We start from the raw sequence: 21672 nt of genomic DNA, 5'->3' as shown, positions 1-21672 counted from the left end.
TCATAAATGAAAACATACAACAAACCGTAAAAAATTATCCTTAACAGTAGAACGTGAGAAATGGTGCATTGTGCATGAGAGAATATAGATTAAAGTGAATCTTTCTGAAACCAGGAGATATATCGATAGATACACGATATATTCATAGATAAATAGCCCGAGCGTCGTCTGCATTACAACTGTTGTGATATTTTTCTTCTAAAAATTTCAGTTTTGATACTCGGTATATTTTTTTATGAACCAATAACGCGCCTTATACTGGAAACACATTTTATCCTTCACAGACACTATGGAAACTGGGAAAAAAGTACAATCAGAAGGATCAGAGAAGACCAAACAAGAGATTATGGCTGAGAGAAAGGCCAAAAAAGCAGAGAAAGCTGCCAAAAAATCTCAACCAATTAAAACAACTGAACATGGAGCAGTGACAATACTTTCAGAATCCATTCAGAGTGCTAAAGAAACTAGTATACTAGAAAATTATAAGTTTTTAAGAATGAATTTTGATTTCCCCTATTTTAGCAAATACTGTGAAAGCTGATGAAACTGGAAAATCCAAAGCAGACCTCAAGGCTGAAAGACGTCAAAAGCAGGAAGCTCAAAGGGCTGCAAAGGCAGCTTCTGTAACAGAGGGGAAACAGTCTGTGGCTCCTAAAGTTCAGCAAGGAAAGCGAATTCCGGATCAGATTCAAGCAGATAGACCAAGTGTAGAGAAACGGCTAGTCAAAAGATATGTTAGCCAAAAAGTATGTCACATGTAACCACAAATTAGGGCATTGTTATCAATGTTCTTTTCAAATCTCAGGTTCCACAGCTCCCTCCAGCTGAAAGGAAGGTTCAGTTGTTTTCTCATCTTCAGCAACAGGAAAGGACATTAGAACTTCTTACGAAAGACTTAGCCGTAAACCAGAGTGAGAGAGTAATAGTTGTTGTTTCATGTTCAACTTTATTAAGCAACTCTTTGAAATAGGTAAAATTCATCCTGCAGTCATAAAACTCGGTTTGCAGTACGCAAGTGGTATAATTTGCGGAAGTAATGCAAGAGCAGTTGCTTTATTGGAGGCTTTCAAAAGGGTTATTTCGGACTATTCTACACCGGAACAAAAAGAACTATCTCGAGATCTAGAAGTGAGCCTGAAACCTTGCATCAACTTTTTGAAACAATGTCGTCCTATATCAGTTTCGATGGGCAATGTCATCCGCTTTCTTAAGAGGCACATCACTAATATCCCCTCCGAATCAACCGACGTTCAAGCAAAGAAGTGTCTTCACGAGGAAATCGAGAAATATATCCATGGTACAAATAAAATCTGGAATTTTGACAAGAATACTTTTAAAATAACGTTTGGCCACACAGAGAATGTTGAATTGGCCGGTAAGACCATATGCGAGGAGGCCAGCAAAAAAATTTCTTCTGGGGATGTTATTTTAACTTATGGCTACTCGTCCCTGCTGTTGCAAATATTGTTGAAGGCATTCAACGAAGATAATAAGAAATTCCGAGTTATTGTGCTAGATAGTAGTCCGCGGTCAGAAGGACTTCAATTTCTTCGACGGCTTGTAGCTTTCAAAATTCCTTCAGTTTATATGCTGATCTCTGGAGCTTCGTACGTAATGCCAGAGGTTTGTCAATTGCATTATACTGTACATGTTCGATTGACAGCTTTCATATTTTTACCTGTAACAATTAAATTTATCTGGTTTCTCATTAGGTAAACAAAGTCTTTTTGGGAGCCCATGCCTTGTTAGCGAACGGTAATGTCATGTCACGGGTAGGGTCCTCTCAAGTAGCTCTTGTAGCGAAAGCTCACAACGTTCCTGTTCTCGTCTGTTGCGAAACACACAAATTTTGCGATCGTGTTCAAACCGATTCGTTTGTATTCAACGAGCTAGGTACGTCTCGTTAATCTTTTCATATGGCCGTGAAGTTTTCATCCCCTTTTGACAGGCAATCCAGACGATCTCGTTGCGGCCGTAAAAGGGAAACCATCGGTACACTCGATTGCCAATTGGAGAGAACTGCCAAAACTTTCGCTTCTCAACTTGACATATGATGTGATGCCAGGAGATCTTGTTACGGCGGTCATCACAGAGTTAGGAAGTGTTCCGTGTACGTCGGTACCAGTTGTTTTACGTGTCAAACATGCTGAGACGGTAATTTAAACTGGTTTACATCTTCATTGTTAACATTGTACTGGTGATGAGGAATTACATTTTTTTTTGCATCAGAAATGTGTAACTGAGTGAGACCATTCAAAATTGTAGTCTATGTGTACTTCTCCATTATTCAATATCTGAGTCAGAATTGAGGAAATATTCCCATTTTGATACTTTCACTAATGGAGCATAACTACATGTTGGGGCCTTTGAAACATGGTTGCAGTCATCATTAGCTAATTTTAACATGGGGGGAATAAAAAGACTGACTAAAGTAAAAATATGTAGGTCTGTTTTAACATAAATGACTTACCTAAGGTATGTAATTCCCTTTTTATATTTTTGTTATCTTGCTCAATAGTTTCATGTTCTGCAGGTTCAGCTGACTTCCCCTTGAGTAAATTAAGTTTTTGCACATGTTCCCGGCAGTCCTTTGCAGATCCCTGTCCAAAAACCTACAAAGGAAATAATAGAATTCAACACACTTATAATTAATATAAGATAAGTGCTATTTAACCTTATTCACTGACTGTTTTTCTCCACAAATCTTGCAGGTCCATTTGTTGCTACTTTTCTTAACTACATGAACCTGGGGAATCAATGGCTTGTATATGAAATGATAACACCCAAGACCAGAGGTAAAAAAACACAATCACCTGAAACATGCTGCATGAATAACATTTGTGAACACAAAAATCTTGGGGCATTTTTTAAAAATCACAGCGGGTTTTCCCTTGCATAGATCTTTCAACGATTTAACTTTAAAAAACAATGTCTACTGCTGTCATGTCTCCCTATAAACGTGTGTTTTTACCTGTGTTGGGCATTTTGGCGCGCTTCAAAAACAAAAAAACAAACATGGGTTTCTGCAACTCTTAATGAAATAAAACCTGGACTGGATCATGTTCATGTGGAATTGTGAACATGTGGTAACCTAGTGAGTTGCCCAGAGTAGCTGTAGCAGACGATATCTAACTTCATTGTTAATTACACGGTTTGCTTGCTCTGGTTATATTATTTGAATACAACTTACTAACATGCATGGCAAAGCTTAAAAGAAAATAACCGTTGTTAAGCGAAAAAAAAATAACATTTTGAATAATTCAATGAACTTTTCGAGGAAATTGATAACCAATACTAGTTATCCTCGCAGGGTTGTCGTTGAAAGAATTGGGAAAGCAATTAGATATTCACTTTCTTCATCGAAGACTCGTGGTCATCAAATCTGTAGGCCAGCACAGCACATTCATATAGTAAAAATAATGGACGACGTCATTCGCTTAGTAAACATAAAAAAGCCTTTGTGGTAAAGGTTAGAGTAAAGACCCTAATCAAGTCCTAAAATGTACCCTTCCTAGATTCCCAATCTGCAATTAAGTCATGTTCACATCAAGGATTGGAAAAGTGTAGGAGAAAAAGTAACCCATTTGATTGTTGGAGGCCATGAGAAGCTACAAGTAAAATTTAAATTACTGTTCTTTATCATTTTGAGCTTTCACTATTTGATTAACATGCAGGTGATTGCAGATTTTGACTTTACTTTGACGAAATTCCATACCAATGGGATGAGAAAATTATCTTGCCATGGTAAGATAGATTTAAAATGTATCAATTCATTAATATCTATTGGGTTTTAATTACTTCCCAAAATTAAGGAGTTGTTGAAAACTATTCAAAATTGCCACAACATTTCAAAGTGAAAAGCCGTGAAATGTTTAATAAGTATTCTATTTTTGCAAGTTTTTTTTTTGTAAAAATAATACTATTCTAAATCTTTCTTTGCATGATTTATGTCAGGTACTACCCCATTGAAATAGACCAAAACATATCAGTAGAAGAAAAAATTCCTCTAATGATTGAATGGTATGATGGAGCTCATGAACTCTTAGAGAATAGCAATTTATTCAAGTGTGACTTTGCTTGCATGGTAAAAGAAAATCCCATCGAATTCAGGTATTAACATACAGTTGACTAAACAGAATTAACCAATCACTGTACCTTGTTATAGAGATGGAACATTGCAGTTTATGAAAGATTTGAATGGATCGAGTATTCCCATTTTAGTGTTTTCGGCTGGCGTAGGAGATGTGATCGATGAAGCGTTGCTTGCCAATAATCTTACACAGGACAATGTCAAAGTTATTTCTAACTATATGACATTCAATGCTGAGGGAAAGCTAGTTAAGTTCACTGGCAAGCTGATCCATATGTACAACAAAAATGAATCGTCAGTTCCCCACTCATCCACGTATTTTCAAGACCTTTCACATCGCCACAATGTCATACTGATGGGAGACTCACTTGGGGATCTTCAGATGTCTAAAGGTGTCGAACCTCCTAGTACCATTCTGACAATTGGTTTTCTCAATGACAAGGTAACATTTTAAAACTATTTTTGTTTCCTGCTATATTGTAGAGTAGAAATAAGCTTTGTTTAAATTCAGATTGAAGAACGTTTGGAAAAATACAAAGAAGAGTTTGACATCGTGTTAGTGGATGATCAAACAATGAACATTCCAGATTCCATTCTCAGATCTGTACTAGCTACCAACTGAATGGCTTTCAGAACAAAAAAGTGGTAGATAAACCAGAATATGCATTTAAAATAACAGGAATAAAAAGAGTGCAATCAAATCTAGTTGATGAAATTTTATTCAAACCGATTAACCATCGCCCAGAAGTAAAAAAGATATAGTGAAATGAAACACCTACACCTTTACAAAAAGTGAATGTAAATAAAATAACAAGATTTATCAGTCACTTTTGAGCGCCTGACGATGCAACAGGAGTGTGAAGTGCGGAGAAAGGGATAGGTTATTTGACTAATTGCAAAATTATTCCGTGGGCAAGTCCAAGTCCGTTTCAGGGTCAAGATCATGATTTCGGTGAAGTTTCTTAGTACAATGTTGTGAAATTTTACCTTAGTCACGAACATGAATCGGGCGAGAGCCGACAATGTCACCCAATTCGCGAGAATTGAAAGTAGCAACAAGTTTGCGCTCACCATTGAAGCGAGGAATGAACTTATGAACGTAGCTGATCATCTCTCCAGGTTTCACGTCACTGAAAGATTTTACGTTGAATTATTAAAATATCCTGGTAGTTATACTTCCTGTTGGATCTAGGAACTCACCGGTATTTCACAGTCTGGGCACGAACTAAGCCGGGTCCTTCAAACGTGAACTCGCATTCAGTTAGGGTAACAGAAATAGGATTCATGAAACTAAATGTGACGAAGCAATCCTGGCCAACCTGAGGATTTCCTCGGACCTAAACATATTTATGAATGGAATATCTTAATAACAATATCTAAATAAAGAAATATTCGTCAAGCAGGCATCTACACGGCTGATTACTAACCTGGACATCCAATTTGGGCTTTTCCAACTGGAAGTCATCTTCCTCGCTCCAAGACTGCTTAGTTTCTTGTACGGATGCCATAGCATAGATCTTGATATGACCATAGTCAACAATTTTGTCACGATACTCATCCCAGCTGACACGGATTTGCAGAGTTTCGCCTAATTCCATCGCAGGTATTAAAAACTAACAAATTTAAACAGAAGAATAACTACTTACGGCCTCCGGGCTGAAGAACAAACTGGCGATCGCTGCGGCCAAGGCGACGAGCAGTAACTCCGGTATAGTATACAGAATTGGCAGTAAGGATTGACGTAATGGTCCTCATTTCTTGCGAACGGTTCTGAAAATACGATGAATTCACCCTTGAATCTAATAACAAAGACTTTTTTTTTTATTCAACTATACCTGGATGTGAATTTGGACGTTGAAAGGCTGTCCCCAGGCCACTTTTTCTTGCTCTACCAAGTCGAAATAAACATCCTCATTGGCTGGACGAACATCAAACATTGGCTGAGATCGTTCGACGCTGCGAGCAGCATTCATGGCCGATAAACGCTCTGCTGGCGAGCCCGCTGGAAAATTGCATATAATGCTAAGAAGCATGGTAGTTAGGGAATAGCAAGCAATTTACATACTTGGATAATGCTTCAATTCCCTGTCCCTTTCGCGATCTCTCAAATCAGAATAAGGTGAAGACATCCCTTGGTCTATGTTTGAAGTAAAACGTTTTTAACTATTCAATTATACTATTATTGTAGAATTACTGAAGAGCGAGTTGAAACATCCGTCACCCTGCTTCTGATAACGGGAAATGCCATCAGGGCTCTTGTAAAGACTAGATATATCTTCAGCGTCGGCATCGCTGACGTCGTCGTCCGCTCCGGGTCGCTTGGTTAAGATCATCCGGCCAACTCTGAAACGTATAGGTTAAACTGCGTTCTTGAAAATTGCAGTGATCATCACTTACTGGTAGTTGTTGACACGAATCTTCCTAAATCCCCAATGGGAAGTTTCGTCCTCCTGGAAATGACTTACTTCGGCGTTGACTTCCGCAAATAGCTAAAAAACAGTATTTTTGACGTTGTCCCGTTGTTAAATTTTTTCTTATTTAAATTACATATGGGGTATCATAGGCGAATCCAACTTCACCGCGGCGAACAGATTCAACGGAAGACGGGCCTCGACGGAACTCTTCAACAGCCCAGGGCCCACGGCTCTTTTGATCTACGAATTATGAATGTTTCTTTTGGCTGAAAGCTATGGGGGAAAAAAATGCTATTCACTAACCACCAGAATTCTTCTGCCAATATTGAGGAGGAGGTGTTGGGTCAATTGCTTGCCAGCCATTAAATCCGGTTTGAAGGTCGGGGCGCGACATCCACACTTCAGTCCTTTATAGTCAATAAGCAAGTTGATTGTTGATACTTATACATAGGATATAATCCTGATGTAATATTACCAGGAGTGGAAGTTCCACATGGCATCTTGGTTGTCACCATCGGGGCCACCTTTCATTTCATCACCAAATACGTCAAAGTATTTGTCAACCGACATGGTGTGGTTTGTGTCACGCGCAGAAACAAAGTTGGTCACCGGGCGAGAAGGAATACCCAAAGCGCGGAAGACTACAAAACAATAAGTATTAATAAGAGCCTTAGTATCAAATCAGCATATGTAAATACTGGAAGTAGCCAAAGCCGCGAACACCCAGCATTGTCCATATTTGACTGGTTTGGATCCATTCCGTAAATAGTGCTCGAAGATTTTAGAGCTTCCAGTCCATACCCAAGGACAAACTCCATCTTCGAAAGAACCCTCCCATTTGCCTTCCATCAGACCAAAGCCATCGTTGGCGTTGATCTGAGATGTTTAAAGAAATGTAAACATAAAATTTACAACTGATAAAGTAAGCGCGATGAACACTATATTACGATTGAGGCTATGGCGCGGACAACTTGAACGGGATTGCCTCTTTCGGTTGGGTTTAGGCCAGATTGTTCCAGTAAAAGCTGAGCTGCAGGCAAAGCCACATCGGAGAACTGTCCATAGACCCAACGGCGTCCCTTTGGTCGGTTATGGGTACCTACGTACACTTTTCCTGATTCATTCATAAGGTACTCCTTGCGCAGTTCCTCATTGTCCAAGTACACGGGATCGTCTATAATTGGGCAAAAGTGTTAGCAACTGGACTAGATGTTCAATAAAGGAACGCTACCTCGGCAGAAGGGGTTGAATAAAATGTAAATGTCATCCTTGAAACGGAATTCATCGACGCGTGCCCCAGGTGTCGTAGTGGTAGTTTCGATATTCAATCGCCAGAGTCCGACAAGTGCGTTGGCTGGAATATGGACCTATCAAACCAATGAAAGGAAACATGAACTTCATCCTTACAACATCAAATTGGTGAACAAATACTTGGAAAGTGATGTTGAAACCTTCCTGCTGATGGAGACGCATGTCCCACTTTTGTGGAGCTCGGCTGAATTCTCGTTGGGTCATGCGGAAAGGCAAGACGACTTTTGTTCCCTTGGTTACCTGAGGATTGGGACCTACAAAACAAAAATTTCGTCGTAATTATCTTCCGCAAAATAGCATCTTTGATGAATACCGAAGCTGAAAGAAGCTCGTAGGATATCACGACGAGGATCAAAGTTACGGTCCTTCATGCGAACTGCCATGAAGAACGGCTGACCACGACGAAGAACGGTTGTTGCGGAGGATGAAGATGAGCGATAATCCATCGTCGACAAGGATGACATATTAGTCATCGATCTCGACATAACCATGGAAGACGAAGATCCAAGGTCCTATTTGTTTAAGAGGGAGAAGTTGGTATACATTTTAAACGGATCGACTTAAAATTCAAAATACCCGGCCATTATCGAGGACGAATTCGTAGCGGTCGGTACGATGTTCACGGGCGTTGTCTCGCGAGAAAAATTCGACAGAATCGATCTTGAGGTTGTCCGAGGACACTTTCAGTTTTAAAGGTAAAAATGTTTAAGCTATCTTTTGATGACTGCAACTTTAAAATAAATCAACTTACTGCCATCAGTGCGAATATCGTCAACAGCTCGCTCAGCGCGGCGACGTCTATCCAAATCTTCAGCATAGTGGGAGACCAACGAAGCGCGGTAGGCTGCATTGTTGCCACCAGGAGTGACTCCAACATTATTGCCCATCCCATCGCGATCGTTATTCCGACGAACAAAGCTGGAGGAATTGGCCAAATTATTCAGTCCCGAATTGCCGCTCATCGAACGACGTATCATTCCTGAAACATTTTTATGATAGATCTAGGAACATGAAATTGAATGCTTGAGACTCGATTACCTGGAGATCCTTGTTGCGTTAAAGTCGAACGACGCATCATGCCTAAAATATTTCGTTGATAGCTTCACTTTAAGTTGAAATTTCGTTTAGTGTATTTATTGGTTACCTGGAGAAACTGGTTGTGCCATCGGAGAACTCATTGTGCCTGTTAATGCAGAAGTGTTATTTATATCTCATCACCACAGAAAATAAAGTAGCTTTAATGAAACGCCAACGAGAGTGCAGGGTGAACGCCCATAATTCATTCACCTTAGGACTAATCTATTTATTATGAGAACTAGGTAATTCCGCACATGTGCAAAAATACGCAAGTGCAATTCTACTTAGAAAGTTTGGTTTCTTTTGATTGCTTTGTTAAAGTCGTAAATGAATTGTGCGCGCTGTTACCTGGCTGACCGTTTCGACGCATTTTCTCTGCAACACCGGATATCAAATAAGAATTTAAGTTATGGTTTTGTTTGTTATTAAGTCTTGACAATTTCTCTATAAATATGAAGGGGTACGTACAGAAAAATAATAGAACAGAAAACCTAAATTAAATTTAAAAATCCAGTCCAGCTGTAAAATGGACAAGGATGCTAGATGGCTAAAAATAATTTACAACCTACCCAGTTCAAAGTTGTTTCTTTGGTCGAAATCGGAGAGGACACAGCAAGAAAGATCGGAGCCCGTGGTTTAACAAACGTGTCTACCTTTTTGGGGAAGACAAGTAAGCAATGCCTCAACTGGAATAAGACAAAAAGGAAGATTAGGTACTTCGGACGAGCCCTTGACCAACGACTTGTTCTCGCTGTTGCTACAGAACCAACACGAATTTAAATTCGGATTTCATTCGCCTTTTATTCTTGTTGCACGCTCCGTTGATTCTGAGTCACACGTGTGTTATAGCTATGGTACGGAAACAAAAAAGGGTTAAATTACTTTGGCTAACATGGTGAGGTTGCATATCCAATATTCTTGTTGTCACCCTTGTTTCCTTTGTTGCTGTTGGGCACTGTTTCTTCGTCGCGCTTGACTGTGTGAAGCACACTTGGTTTCAATTATAACCTGTTAAATATAACAATTCATTTGTGTATGAATATTTGTTAATAATACTAGACCTTGTAAAAATTTATGGGTGAGTGAATAAAGTCTTTTTTGTATGCTTGACACTCTGTTGTTAAAAATAAAGAATTGGGTGGCATGCACAGCATCAAACTTTGTTGAATCTCACTGTTTTTAACATTGTTTAGCAATCTATTGTCTTTATAGGACTAGGTAGATTTTGGCAAACTCTTTGAACTGTGAGGAACCTATTCACTTTTGAAGTGGACATATACTAATCAACAACTGGTTAATGGTAACAGTTTTTTTAACATGCCATATTCCCTACAAATTTGAAATGTATTACCTGAGGATGTAATGGATATGAGTGTAGAAAGTTCCCTCTAGAATCCTGATGGCCGACCATAAATGGTAACAAAGGCGGAAAGTCCTCGTATTACCGAATGTGTTGCAGAACAGTCTAACAAAAAAGACAAACGGTAATCAGAGCCGCACATCATTTTTGTTTGTCGTCAACAAAAAGTAACGCGAATGCAGAAACAATGGATATTATTTTGTTTTCGAATGATCTCGAGCGTAAAAACTAATGCCACACTCTACTAAGCGTGAATATAAAAAACCAACAAACTCTGCTTCATGTTTGTCTGTAAGTCTCTTTCGCCTTATGCAATCTTGCCTCGTGGGATTATGTGCCTTTCACCACGTGCTTTTTTTTACAGTTCTTTTATTATGGTTGTCTATCACTATGCCCTAACTCTTTTGTCAGTTCGCGCTAAAATATCTCTCCCTTCCTTATGTTTACCAGCTTGGCTGCCACTGCCATGGCTGGTCCAGTATAGTTTAAGACAATGGAGGGTAAAGAACGAAACCAAAAATAATAAATTGACAAAAAAAGAGAACTTTAAATTGACAAAAAAGACAATGACAAATAAAAAAATATATATACATGAAACCTTACTTGCGACTTTTTGGTTGACAGACGAACTGTTTACAAAACCCTCCCCCTTCCAATCAACAGACCGTTGCATTGATCAATTTCATAAAAATACGTTACAGTTTAAACTTTACACGTTACAAACTCATTCTCTCATAGCTGTCATCCGTGGTTACTTTGCGTGAGACAAGTTTATTTCAAGCCGAACGCTATCTAGTGACGAACACAAACCTAAAATTGGGTTTCATTGCTTCTTCTTCATAACGAAAAACCTAAAAATCGTAAAACGTGACCGTTATGTCAGATTTACAAAAACAATAGTTCGGGAGCGGGAGCACAACAACCAACAAAACGTGTTAAACATATCTGAACCAACATATAATACATAATACATAACCTGACCCCTGGGGTCTATGACTCTGAACTACCCCCCCACACCTGTGTTATATCCCTATTAGAGATACGCCATCTGCTGATACCTATCACCACTAAAGACATCTATTGAAAGAAATATCATAGAAAACGGAGTCGGTGATGTCACTTCATCTAGACAGTTGATTTTGGAATCTGGATCCCTAGGCAGTATCAAAAGACTAATCCACTGGCGGTACATAATTATGGAGAGGTAACATCGAAAGCCAAAATTCACGAATTTCTACGTGGAACAAAAAAAAAACAAAAAAACATGACGTCAAGAAAAAAAAAATTATGTTGCTCTGGCACGGTACTTAACCCATACCAAACATCCTTGGCAAATGATATACACAAAAATAAGGAAAAAAAAGTATTATGGTTGCTTGATGAAATTTATTCTGACTGTCTATAAACCGTCACCTTGAAAAGAGAATAACAGTAAGAATAAAGCCTTCACCATCAGCATAGAAGGAAACAGTGGTTAGTTGAATACAATAATTACTAAAAATGTTAGTCAGAGAATACAATAAATGAAATAGGATTGGAGAAGTGCAGTAGGGCACACAGTGGGGCTATGTTTAATAATTTGCTTTCACTTTCCATGGGCAAGTCCGTTGCAAGGTCCAGGTCGTAGCATGAAAGTAATTTCGTTCATCGGATAAAGAGTTTCAGTCCCGAACGTGAATTGGGCGAGAGCCAATAATGTCACCTAGTTCGCGGGAGTTGAAGGTGGCAACAAGTTTACGTTCGCCGCTGAATCGGGGCATGAACTTCTGGACGAAACTGATCATCTCTCCCGGTTTCACGTCACTGTTAAAAACAGTATTTTGATAAGTACATCAGCGGCAAGTGATATTTGCTTTGCTTTTACTCACCGATATTTGACAGTCTGAGGACGAACCAGCCCAGGTCCTTCAAACGTGAACTCGCACTCAGTCAGACTAACTGACACTGGATTCATGAAACTGAATGTGACGAAGCAATCCTGGCCTACCTGAGGGTTTCCACGGATCTAAAGAATTTTAATCAAATTGTGGATAAATTTTTGGCTGACAAAAAAATTATACGTTTTTGAAAAACATCGTCTATTCTGAGCAAGTTACCTGAATGTCCAGCTTGGGTTTCTCCAACTGGAAGTCATCTTCCTCGCTCCATGACTGTTTGGTTTCCTGTACGGAAGCCATAGCATAGATCTTAATGTGACCATAGTCAACAATCTTGTCTCGGTACTCGTCCCAGCTGACGCGGATTTGCAAAGTTTCTCCTAAAATATTCGAAGGTTTTATTAGCAATTTGTACAGCTTTGCACGAAAATAAAGTGCTTACGGCCTCCAGGTTGAAGAACAAACTGGCGATCAGTGCGGCCAAGACGACGAGCAGTAACTCCAGTATAATAAACGGAGTTGGCAGATAGGATTGTGCTGATGGTTCTCATTTCTTGAGAACGATTCTAAAATTTATCACTCAAAAGATGAAACACAAAAAAAACTAAACTGTGGGAAATTTATGAACCTGGACATGAAGTTGAAGATTGAAAGGCTGTCCCCAGGCAACTTTATCCTGTTCAATCAAGTCGAAATAGACATCCTCGTTCACTGGACGGGAATCGAACATTGGCTGCGATCGCTCAACGCTACGAGCAGCGTTCATCGATGAAACACGCTCAGCCGCCGACCCTGGATCAGCTGCATGGCGCGATTCATCATACCATGGTTTGCGAGCGATATCGACAATACTAAGGCGACGGACTGTGCCAGGGTAATGAATCATATCTCTATCCCTTTCTCTGTCTCTCCTCTCCAAATATGGCGATGACATTCCTTGGTCTTACGAAAAAAGTCAGATTAGGTCATGTAAGGGTTATAAACTCTAGGCAATTACTGAAGTGGGAGCTGAAACATCCGTCGCCTTGCTTTTGATAGCGGGACATGCCATCGGGGTTCTTGTAAAGGCTCGTGATATCTTCTGCGTCGGCATCACTGACATCATCGTCCGCTCCTGGTCGCTTAGTTAAGATCATGCGGCCAACACTGTAGACAAAACAGTGGCTCCAATTAGCGAAAATGTTGAACTTATTACTGGTACTTACTGATAATTGTTGACGTGAATCTTTCTGAATCCCCAATGAGAATTCTCATCCTCTTGGAAGTGGCTGACTTCGGCATTGACTTCGGCAAACAGCTAGAAAAATTCAAAATTAGTTTTCGATATTCTAGGTAAATGATTGGGAACATTACATATGGGGTGTCGTAGGCGAATCCCACTTCACCTCGGCGGACGGATTCAACGGATGAGGGACCTCGGCGGAAAGCTTCAACAGCCCATGGTCCGCGGCTCTTTTGATCTAAAAAAAAATTACCAAGTGTTTTGGTTATTTTATAGAGAAAAACGAATTTAATTAAATAGAAAACTACCCCCGGAGTTGTTCTGCCAGAACTGAGGAGGAGGGGTTGGGTCGATAGCCTGCCAGCCGTTGAAACCGGCTTGCAGATCCGGTCGTGACATCCATACTTCAGTCCTTCTCAGTCAATGGGAAAAAAATTTGGCATTAAAGGAAATAATAGACGCTTTTTCAAAATTACCAGGCATGGAAGTTCCACATGGCATCTTGATTGTCCCCATCTGGTCCACCTTTCATTTCATCTCCAAATATATCAAAGTACTTGTCAACAGAAAGGGTGTGGTTTGTATCACGCGCGGAGACAAAGTTGGTTACTGGACGAGAAGGAATACCCAATGCTCGGAAAACTGAAAAATACGATAAGTTCTTTAGAACTCGAGTAAATGCATTAAAGTGTTAAAATAATACTGGAAGTAGCTACAGCAGCGAACACCCAACATTGTCCGTATTTTACTGGCTTCGATCCGTTTCGTAGGTAATGCTCGAAAATTTTGGAACTTCCAGTCCATACCCATGGACAAACTCCATCTTCAAAGGAGCCCTCCCATTTGCCTTCCAACAAACCAAATCCATCATTGGCGTTGATCTATGAATTTTTTCCAGAGAAATGGCACGTTAAAATCCTATCAGAAAACATCTAGGATAAACTTGATATTATTACGATGGAGGCGATGGCACGGACAACTTGGACAGGGTTTCCTCTTTCAGTGGGATTCAAGCCGGATTGTTCCAATAAAAGCTGGGCAGCTGGCAATGCTACATCGGAGAATTGTCCGTAGACCCAACGACGACCTTTCGGGCGATGATGTGTACCCACGAACACCTTTCCTGTTTCATTCATTAGGTATTCACGGCGTAGATCCTCACTGTCTAGGTAAACCGGGTCGTCTAGTGGATACATAAGAGCATTTGTTAAGAAGCTATCTGGATTTCATTATTATTAGTTTTCCTACCTCTGCAGAAGGGGTTAAATAAGATGTAGATGTCATCTTTGAAGCGGAATTCATCAATGCGTGCTCCAGGTGTTGTCGTGGTCGTTTCGATGTTGACGCGCCAAAGTCCGACTAGGGCGTTGGCAGGAATATGGACCTGGAAAACCATGTCACCATTTAACCTTTAAAAATTGAAATACCATAAACAATATACTTGGAAAGTGATGTTGAAACCCTCCTGTTGATGCACACGCATGTCCCATTTTTGTGGTGCACGGCTAAATTCCCGCTGAGTCACACGGAAAGGCAAGACAACTTTGGTTCCCTTGGTCACCTGAGGGTTGGGACCTATCAAAAAATTCTTTGATGTTGTAATCCTTCGCATATTAGTATCTCTGATGAATACCGAAGCTGAAAGAAGCTCGCAGAATATCACGACGAGGATCGAAGTTACGGTCCTTCATGCGCACAGCCATGAAGAATGGCTGACCACGACGAAGAACGGTAGTGGATGAGGACGAGGATGAACGATAGTCCATCGATGACAGGGATGACATATTAGTCATCGACATAGACATAACCATGGAAGACGAAGATCCAATGTCCTATTGTGGGAAAGATAAATTTTAGCTAGACCTATATCCAACAGTTTGTAATATTGGATTAAATTTAGTTTACTCTGCCAGTGTCCCGAACCAATTCATAGCGGTCAGTGCGATGTTCACGGGCATTGTCTCGAGAATACAACTCAACCGAATCAATCTTCAGATTTTCAGAAGTCACTTTAAAAGTAGATAAAACATAGATACAACATCTTGTTTGATTCATCAGCATCTATAAAGTTGAAGCCATACTTCCATCAGTACGAATATCTTCAACGGCTCGCTCAGCGCGGCGACGCCTATCCAAATCTTCAGCATAGTGGGATACTAAGGAAGCGCGATAAGCTGCATTGCTGCCACCTGGGCTGACTCCAACGTTGTTACCCATTCCATCACGATCGTTATTACGACGGATGAAACTTGATGACTTTGCCAAGTTGTTCAGTCCTGAACTTCCGCTCATAGAACGACGCAACATTCCTAATGAATGTATTTTTAAACATTTTTTGATTGTGATTTTTCCTTACAATCTTTAATTTTTAATACCTGGTGATCCTGGTTGAGTCATTGGGGAACTCATTGTGGCTGTAATGAAAAAAAAAATGATTTACCTTTGTACACATACTGCATGCAATGGGTTAGGATGCCACCCTGTGATAAACTAACCAGGCTTTGCAATGAAAGAAGAACTAGGACTAAGGTACAACCTACCCAGTTCGAAGTTGTTTCTTTGGTCGAAATCGGCGAGGACACAGCAAGAAAGATCGGAGCCCGTGGTTTAACAAACGTGTCTACCTTTTGGGGAAGACAGGTCAGCGCAGCGACTTAAAGGAGGCAAAAAGGCTGAGTGGCGTAAACTTGACGTTCCCGAAAGCAAACACGTGTCCACGCAGTGAATGCAGAACCAACACAAGTTCAACTTGCCTCTTGCTTGGCTTTTTATACTCACTGTGTTCCTGTCAATTTTCAAGTCAGAGTGGTTGTTGTTACGGTGTTGGAAGAACGCAGATAGCATTACTTACACAGTCCTTTCGTCGGAAGCTCGATGCAATTGTTTTCTATTGACCAGTTATTCAATATCGTGGGTAAGTGTCAGTTTTTCTACTCCTTACACTTTTTGTTTTGTTTTGCTTGACAGTGCCAAACGACATTGGGTTAACATCACTCGGGTTTTAAACGGATTCAAAAGCATATAAAAAACTTTTTGAGTTTCTCGGGAAAAGTTATGTTCATTAAAATTTCTGTACCATTTTTTAATCCAAAGTTTGGTTGACACACAGCAGACGCCATACTTATGTGTTCTATTTGCCATGCTACTGACGCTGCTTTTGCCTTATTTTACGAAAGATACTTGAACTTTAGGGTCCACTTGAAATCCCTGGGCTGATTGTTTTTTATGGATTATGTTAATCCAATTCCTCAAATTTGATGGACGTATCTCTTCGGATGTTTGGGATACAAGTAGCTAAAGAATAACTGCATACCTCATGTGTTTGAAGCGAATCCAAGTCCACAAATCCCTATTAGACCAACTGACATAGCTACAAGTCTAACTTTCTCCCCATACATAATGGTCGCCATATTTATTTTTTTTTTTTTTTTGTGGCGAAAATTTAAAATTCCTTAACTACGACTTGATTTAACTGGAGAACCAAACAAAAATGGCCTACTTCGATACGGTAAAAACAACATTTACAACATTTTCAATAGCTGGATAGAGAAATGCAAGCCAGTAGCTCTAGAAACAGTTTGACATTCCTCTTGCTTATTTTGATTTGTTGATTTCATTGGGAATTATTCGAGTGACAGATTGTTCAAATCGCACTTTTTTAAAATTATTAAATCGATTCAACATGGAAGACCTTGGTGGTGTCTTACCTTGGCAACTCACAACTGTTGCGGAATCTGAAATGCAATCGGATCGAGTTACCTAGCGTGACACCAAAAACACGTGATACTTTTGTCCCCGGAATCAGCCTTTGAAAGTAAAACTGTCATCTCAAGTGACCAGGTGGACTATTTCAAACTAGAATATATGTAATACGAAGATGAGAAAATTGTAATAGGAGCGTTTCACTTCAATGCACCAGTAAAACAGTTTACACCTTCAAATTTTAGTTTGTGAACTGTGTATCATTATTTATTGTTTTGCGCATAACTCTTTTTTACCTTTATTCTTATTCCCATTAATGTATACACATCAGTTTTGAAACAACTGAATTTTGCATGTTCTAAGTTTAAAGGTATTTTATGCCTCGATAAAGAATAACAGTCCTAGAAAAGGAAACGCTAGCAACAGAAAACTGGGGGTATTCTATAATATGAACGCGTCGAATGCACTGCTGTTAGTATCTAAATTGATCTCGAATTAACCAGCATTTCTGTCGAAATTCGTAACACATGGAAGAACCTAAGAATTAGGACAAGAATCAACACTTAAGGAAAAGATATCTCTTTCGCTTGAAAACAGCTCAGCTCAGAAAGAAATTTTTAAACAGTACAACAATGAATTCTCCGGTTTGCTGCTTTTCTGTCACTCGATGGGTAAAGGAAATATACGGACGAAAGTAGATACAGCATTTGGTGAATGCTCGAGCAGAAACTTTTGAGGTGGGGTGTGGAGTCACATCATTTGTCGGGAGTGAACGACGTGGCTTGAGGGTGTGATCGGAAAGGCGACTATTTGATCGACCTGAGTGGCTTCCAGTTATTTGGTGAACTTGTGGACTACGACGAGCTCCGCGGAACGCAGCTTACGAGGTAGTTTGGGCTATGGAAAAACGGTAAATGCTTAGGGTGGGTAATGTACGGCAGCAGAAGAGCGGGCTATATTGGTTCGTCTGACTGAATCGACTATTGCACATCCGAGTGGAATAATGAACGGACAGTGAGCGTATCAGGAAAAAACTAGAAAAAGAAAATAAACGGCAAGAGAAAGGATGTAAAAAGAAATAGCAAACAGGAGAACTGCTCACCAGTATTTGCAAATGAGCATGATCGGGAAAACGTTTTCGAATTAAGAAATTAATCGGCGCAAGCAGGTTTGCGTAACTATTATTTTAACTGCGTTTACCAAACGCTAGTATGGATAGACGTCAATAGAGAACATTTGAGTGACCTAGTATTCGGCGTCGAAGTACCCTCGACGAAGGATTTACTGCCGAACCGGAAGGTGGGTATGCACTTCAAAAGTTATTTCATCATCATGACATGGAGCTGCACGGAAGGCGAGGCGATCCCATTTGCGTCAGAACTCGATCAAGCCACTGCAATGGGCCATTTAAATGAAGTTCGATCCAACATGGGGTAGACGTTACCGTCTGGCGTCTATACTCTGCGCCCCATCCTTTGACGAAGCTCATCCGTATGGTGCACATTCTTGTTAATTGGTAAACAGCCTCAAAGCCTTGGCTTACCGACTGGGAAAGAAGTGCGGCAAATTCTTGATTATTAAATATTTTTAAGTTGCATCCTAGAGGCAAAAAGAAATTTGTTCAAACCTTTTGTAATTTAGTTCACGCGAAACACCTACCAGGTGGGATTTTACAAACGGTTGCCGGATGCCAACCGTAACGCTGATTGCAGTTTGGGGATTGAACAAAAATGGACGAATCGCTCAAACACTCGGCAAAGACCTCGCCTCCAATGTAATAGAGACGGACTCCTTTCCCAATGTGTCGTCGGGTTTGTTCCACTACAGGGTTGCGGTTTACGTTTGATAAAAGTCCCAGGCAAAATCGTTCCGAATTACTGGGATCAGTAAAACCGTCAACGGTAATGGATGGCTGAGATGCATGGAAAGTTTCTCCCACGCGTGTGTTTAACTCATAATAGCTTATCGAACACCAGAATGCCGGCTCGCAGTACATAACGGGTTGTGCATCGATAGGAGGGCTAGGTGAAACTCGACTACCATCTAGATATGAAGAAATTCATGCATTAAAGTTTGTTTTCATTTTTGCTTATAACTAACGTACTCATCATATCTGCGGGCTCTTGAGTGTCGCCGTCTTCCGACATGTAACCAGGCGGAGGAGTTTCTGTTAAGGGAAAAGTTCCACCACCACCATCGCCACTACCAATAGATGCAGGACTAGGTGAGTTCACTCCGGCGGTTGACATAATGAAGTCAGGACCGTCGGCTATCGACAGCGGCAGGTCATCCAGTGACAGCAGGTCTTGAATAGTGGCAACCGTGCTATTAACGATTTGATGATTATTATTGGCTCCTGTTGTTGAAAGGTTGACGCTGTTTACTCCAGTTTCTGCTTGGCGTGGAACCAAGATTGGCGGTAAAACTAAAAAACAAATTTTTTTCCCCCTTCAGTACATTGAATTTTGTAACGGGCGAAAAATGACGGAGGTTCATAACACAAGACTTCAAAAGAAGTATCCTATCTTAATAATCAAATATAATACTTAAAAAATCTAAGACATACCTATACGAATACTACGTTTGTGGTTTAATTTGGATATTTTACGCAAAAGGTTACAATTCAGCCCTATACAGGCTAAATGGAATTTTAAACTGGTGGCAAATCTTCATGTACTGATGCACACCCTCACTTCTATGTAAATTCATTGAGGAAAAATTAACATTAAAAGAATAAATTTATTATCTTTAAAAGGGGCAACACTAACTATGCAAATTGCCATTATTACCTTCCAATAAATTTTTCAAAATTCTTTGAAGACATTACGGTGACCGATTTTACTTTCTGATTACGTAGAAAACAACATATAGTTTAACTACGGTTGAAATGCACGAGGAATATTAGATTTCGGAGCCCTATTTAAATGAATCTATGCTGGTAGGTTGTCCTCAAGCTTAATCCAATTCTGCGTCAAATTCTTGTTGTACGATAAGAAAATGTCGATTAAAAACTGTAGCAAGCGGCAAAAACTTAATTTTGACCAACCTAAAAAACAAAACATCGCTAAGTTTTTAATGGATATTTAGAATCCTTTGACTATCTTTACTTAGTTTACGCTTGATAACCTCATGTTTTCTTTTTGAGTTTTAACAAAAAAAAAGAACCCCCTCCCAAAAAAACAAAAACAAATGGCGATTACCTGGCGTTTCAACTCTTTGGTAGTGGTAGGGATTAACACAAACTTCGTCACGTTTGAGCTGGAAAGCGTACTCGCAGTTTTCAAGTGCGTGCAATTCGTGGTGTGTCTGAAGATCTGGCCACCTCCACAAGCGGCAATAAATTACATGAGGTAGCCCTTTACGCTGTGATACTTGAAGACGGCCGTCTAACGATCTTCAAAAGTATAATACAGTCGAATTAAATTAGATTTTTTGCCATTTTTCTGTATAAGTACCTTGGAATAGTAATACACTTTGTACTGGAACTTTGAGAAGTTACAGCTTTTTCAAGTTCATCGAGGCCACCACTTTTTTTAAGCTTTTTGACAAGGCTCTTGACTGCCTTTTCACTCCACTTTTCTTCACCTTCACCTTCATTAAAAAGGGTTGACAACATATTTGACATTTATCTTAAAAACAATAATTAAGTTTGAAAAACATTGTATTGGAAAAAAAAGCAGAATTTTACTGAGTTTTCTGCTGATAAATACCAAAAATGTACGTAATCTATGCTTTTTCAACCACTACACTTTGCACTACTCTATTGTTTAACTTTTTACCATCTCCCCACTACATTCATTATGCCATTCATTTTCTGTAGGATTTGACAAACATTAACTGCACTAGGAAGGGGTCATAAGATTGTTGGCAATTGCGAAAAGCATTACCTCGTTTCCAACCGAGCAATCGCTTTACTGGGGATGACAAGGGTATCAATGAAGTCATATTACAAGCAATACTTCACCATCACAAAGTAGTCGAAGCACACACAAGCAAGTCCTAAGAAACACTCAGTCTCAAGTAAACTTTAATTTTGATCTAACGATTCACAATCATCATCTAATCAGACACGACACTCACGTTGCTGTACTGTTGCTTAGAGCACACAGAAAGTTGATAAATACAACTTCGACGGTCCTTGAAGTTAATATTTGGGGTTTGTGCACTCGTTGTCCCTCATAGGTGGCAGCGCACGACGTACCCACATTAAGAAACAAATCTCTTTAATTTGCTAATGAATTATATATTTCCCCCCATTTTACTATATCAGCTGATCTATTAGATATTTGTATTCACCAGGAAAATTATGTAAATTCTTTTTAGTAATATTCGATAGGGTATAAACTTATGTAGGACAGGTACTTGTTTCGATCGCCATCTACAGGAATCAAATAAGAACTACGGGATTAACGGGCCTTTATCGCACAATTAATCCTAATATTTAGTTCCGTGAGTTCTACCAAATATCCATCCGCCAGACGTTTCCCTACGCAGACAAACTAGTTCATGATTGATAGCGGGAGAAGTAACAATATTCAGATGCAACCTTACCAACCAGATTATCAGCAAGCCATACTTCCAATCGGTTTAATGCACCAAGAAAGAATTGTCTCTACCGG

At 39.8% G+C, this 21672-nt stretch overlaps 5 protein-coding genes and 1 long non-coding RNA gene across 10 annotated transcripts; 2 read left to right on the top strand and 4 right to left on the bottom strand.

The window, feature by feature from the left end:
* The first annotated feature begins 70 nt into the window (after positions 1 to 70).
* LOC116928766 (translation initiation factor eIF-2B subunit delta) lies at positions 71 to 2232 on the top strand. Of its 2 annotated transcripts, none has more exons than XM_032935864.2 (8): positions 71 to 223; positions 285 to 452; positions 523 to 746; positions 806 to 911; positions 971 to 1297; positions 1358 to 1623; positions 1713 to 1893; positions 1949 to 2232. In XM_032935864.2, exons 2-8 carry the CDS (start codon positions 290 to 292, stop codon positions 2161 to 2163), a joined length of 1482 nt encoding a protein of 493 aa, XP_032791755.1. In that variant the 5' UTR covers positions 71 to 223; positions 285 to 289; the 3' UTR covers positions 2164 to 2232. The 2 variants fall into 2 exon arrangements, with proteins under 2 accessions (XP_032791755.1, XP_032791754.1); XM_032935863.2 differs by having other exon boundaries at positions 72 to 223; positions 285 to 467.
* Positions 2233 to 3019: 787 nt separating this feature from the next.
* LOC116928772 (cytosolic 5'-nucleotidase 3) lies at positions 3020 to 4791 on the top strand. 2 transcript variants are annotated; one of them, XM_045177754.1, is made up of 8 exons: positions 3020 to 3151; positions 3311 to 3440; positions 3516 to 3614; positions 3675 to 3744; positions 3813 to 3879; positions 3955 to 4110; positions 4166 to 4532; positions 4602 to 4791. In XM_045177754.1, the coding sequence occupies exons 2-8, from the start codon at positions 3420 to 3422 to the stop codon at positions 4710 to 4712; spliced, it is 891 nt and encodes a 296-aa protein (XP_045033689.1). In that variant the 5' UTR covers positions 3020 to 3151; positions 3311 to 3419; the 3' UTR covers positions 4713 to 4791. The 2 variants fall into 2 exon arrangements, with proteins under 2 accessions (XP_045033689.1, XP_032791761.2); XM_032935870.2 differs by lacking the exon at positions 3020 to 3151 and having other exon boundaries at positions 3172 to 3440.
* LOC116928764 (hemocyte protein-glutamine gamma-glutamyltransferase) lies at positions 4792 to 9671 on the bottom strand. Of its 2 annotated transcripts, none has more exons than XM_032935860.2 (21): positions 9462 to 9671; positions 8960 to 8998; positions 8854 to 8895; positions 8567 to 8794; positions 8392 to 8495; positions 8129 to 8327; positions 7936 to 8069; positions 7736 to 7871; positions 7452 to 7678; positions 7203 to 7380; positions 6980 to 7145; positions 6808 to 6911; positions 6638 to 6744; positions 6488 to 6579; positions 6285 to 6433; positions 6156 to 6227; positions 5926 to 6092; positions 5737 to 5860; positions 5518 to 5678; positions 5291 to 5427; positions 4792 to 5220 (listed from the first exon to the last, which is right to left on the bottom strand). In XM_032935860.2, exons 2-21 carry the CDS (start codon positions 8991 to 8993, stop codon positions 5079 to 5081), a joined length of 2703 nt encoding a protein of 900 aa, XP_032791751.2. In that variant the 5' UTR covers positions 8994 to 8998; positions 9462 to 9671; the 3' UTR covers positions 4792 to 5078. The 2 variants fall into 2 exon arrangements, with proteins under 2 accessions (XP_032791751.2, XP_045033686.1); XM_045177751.1 differs by lacking the exon at positions 9462 to 9671 and adding an exon at positions 9241 to 9277.
* Positions 9672 to 9756: 85 nt separating this feature from the next.
* LOC116928776 lies at positions 9757 to 11056 on the bottom strand. Its single transcript, XR_004397374.2, has 3 exons — positions 10856 to 11056; positions 10244 to 10357; positions 9757 to 9900 (listed from the first exon to the last, which is right to left on the bottom strand). It is a non-coding gene; the product is annotated as an uncharacterized LOC116928776 (long non-coding RNA).
* Positions 11057 to 11618: 562 nt separating this feature from the next.
* LOC116928763 (hemocyte protein-glutamine gamma-glutamyltransferase) lies at positions 11619 to 16101 on the bottom strand. Its single transcript, XM_032935858.2, has 19 exons — positions 15892 to 16101; positions 15727 to 15765; positions 15433 to 15660; positions 15257 to 15360; positions 14985 to 15183; positions 14793 to 14926; positions 14600 to 14735; positions 14308 to 14534; positions 14055 to 14232; positions 13828 to 13993; positions 13660 to 13763; positions 13483 to 13589; positions 13335 to 13426; positions 13127 to 13275; positions 12758 to 13071; positions 12572 to 12695; positions 12349 to 12509; positions 12121 to 12257; positions 11619 to 12055 (listed from the first exon to the last, which is right to left on the bottom strand). The coding sequence occupies exons 2-19, from the start codon at positions 15758 to 15760 to the stop codon at positions 11914 to 11916; spliced, it is 2736 nt and encodes a 911-aa protein (XP_032791749.1). The 5' UTR covers positions 15761 to 15765; positions 15892 to 16101; the 3' UTR covers positions 11619 to 11913.
* A 1234-nt stretch (positions 16102 to 17335) lies between these two features.
* Positions 17336 to 21171, bottom strand: LOC116928768 (mothers against decapentaplegic homolog 3). Of its 2 annotated transcripts, XR_004397373.2 has the most exons (7): positions 20941 to 21171; positions 20509 to 20644; positions 20254 to 20447; positions 19158 to 19478; positions 18713 to 19096; positions 18299 to 18652; positions 17336 to 18087 (listed from the first exon to the last, which is right to left on the bottom strand). XR_004397373.2 is itself a non-coding variant. In XM_032935865.2 (6 exons), exons 1-6 carry the CDS (start codon positions 20996 to 20998, stop codon positions 18384 to 18386), a joined length of 1362 nt encoding a protein of 453 aa, XP_032791756.1. In that variant the 5' UTR covers positions 20999 to 21171; the 3' UTR covers positions 17336 to 18383. The 2 variants fall into 2 exon arrangements, 1 of the variants encoding a protein (XP_032791756.1); XM_032935865.2 differs by having other exon boundaries at positions 17336 to 18652.
* Positions 21172 to 21672: the final 501 nt, after the last annotated feature.

This window comes from Daphnia magna, linkage group LG8 (genome assembly GCF_020631705.1).
Source record: "Daphnia magna isolate NIES linkage group LG8, ASM2063170v1.1, whole genome shotgun sequence".
Taxonomy (NCBI): domain Eukaryota; kingdom Metazoa; phylum Arthropoda; class Branchiopoda; order Diplostraca; family Daphniidae; genus Daphnia; species Daphnia magna.
The sequence above is the reverse complement of the archived record's forward strand: the minus strand, read 5'-3'. Positions and strand labels throughout refer to the sequence as shown.

What these genes read in the sequence shown, in the direction of transcription:
- LOC116928766 (XM_032935863.2), top strand. Translation starts at nt 290, where the DNA reads ATGGAAACTGGGAAAAAAGTACAATCAGAAGGATCAGAGAAGACCAAA. An exon ending in TCAGAGTGCTAAAGAAACTA is followed by an intron (nt 468 to 522) that starts GTATACTAGAAA and finishes CCCCTATTTTAG; the next exon opens with CAAATACTGTGAAAGCTGAT. An exon ending in GTTTGTATTCAACGAGCTAG is followed by an intron (nt 1,894 to 1,948) that starts GTACGTCTCGTT and finishes CCCTTTTGACAG; the next exon opens with GCAATCCAGACGATCTCGTT.
- LOC116928764 (XM_045177751.1), bottom strand. Translation starts at nt 9,262, where the DNA reads ATGCGTCGAAACGGTCAGCCAG. An exon ending in GCGTCGAAACGGTCAGCCAG is followed by an intron (nt 8,999 to 9,240) that starts GTAACAGCGCGC and finishes CTGCATTAACAG; the next exon opens with GCACAATGAGTTCTCCGATG. An exon ending in ATTCGTGTCAACAACTACCA is followed by an intron (nt 6,434 to 6,487) that starts GTAAGTGATGAT and finishes TATACGTTTCAG; the next exon opens with AGTTGGCCGGATGATCTTAA.
- LOC116928768 (XM_032935865.2), bottom strand. Translation starts at nt 20,998, where the DNA reads ATGACTTCATTGATACCCTTGTCATCCCCAGTAAAGCGATTGCTCGGT. An exon ending in CCAAAGAGTTGAAACGCCAG is followed by an intron (nt 19,479 to 20,253) that starts GTAATCGCCATT and finishes TTTGTTTTTTAG; the next exon opens with TTTTACCGCCAATCTTGGTT. An exon ending in AGAGCCCGCAGATATGATGA is followed by an intron (nt 19,097 to 19,157) that starts GTACGTTAGTTA and finishes CTTCATATCTAG; the next exon opens with ATGGTAGTCGAGTTTCACCT.
- LOC116928772 (XM_032935870.2), top strand. Translation starts at nt 3,264, where the DNA reads ATGAACTTTTCGAGGAAATTGATAACCAATACTAGTTATCCTCGCAGG. An exon ending in GAAAATCCCATCGAATTCAG is followed by an intron (nt 4,111 to 4,165) that starts GTATTAACATAC and finishes ACCTTGTTATAG; the next exon opens with AGATGGAACATTGCAGTTTA. An exon ending in TTGGTTTTCTCAATGACAAG is followed by an intron (nt 4,533 to 4,601) that starts GTAACATTTTAA and finishes GTTTAAATTCAG; the next exon opens with ATTGAAGAACGTTTGGAAAA.
- LOC116928763 (XM_032935858.2), bottom strand. Translation starts at nt 15,760, where the DNA reads ATGAGTTCCCCAATGACTCAACCAGGATCACCAG. An exon ending in ATCTTCAACTTCATGTCCAG is followed by an intron (nt 12,696 to 12,757) that starts GTTCATAAATTT and finishes GATAAATTTTAG; the next exon opens with AATCGTTCTCAAGAAATGAG. An exon ending in CCTCAGACTGTCAAATATCG is followed by an intron (nt 12,056 to 12,120) that starts GTGAGTAAAAGC and finishes TGTTTTTAACAG; the next exon opens with TGACGTGAAACCGGGAGAGA.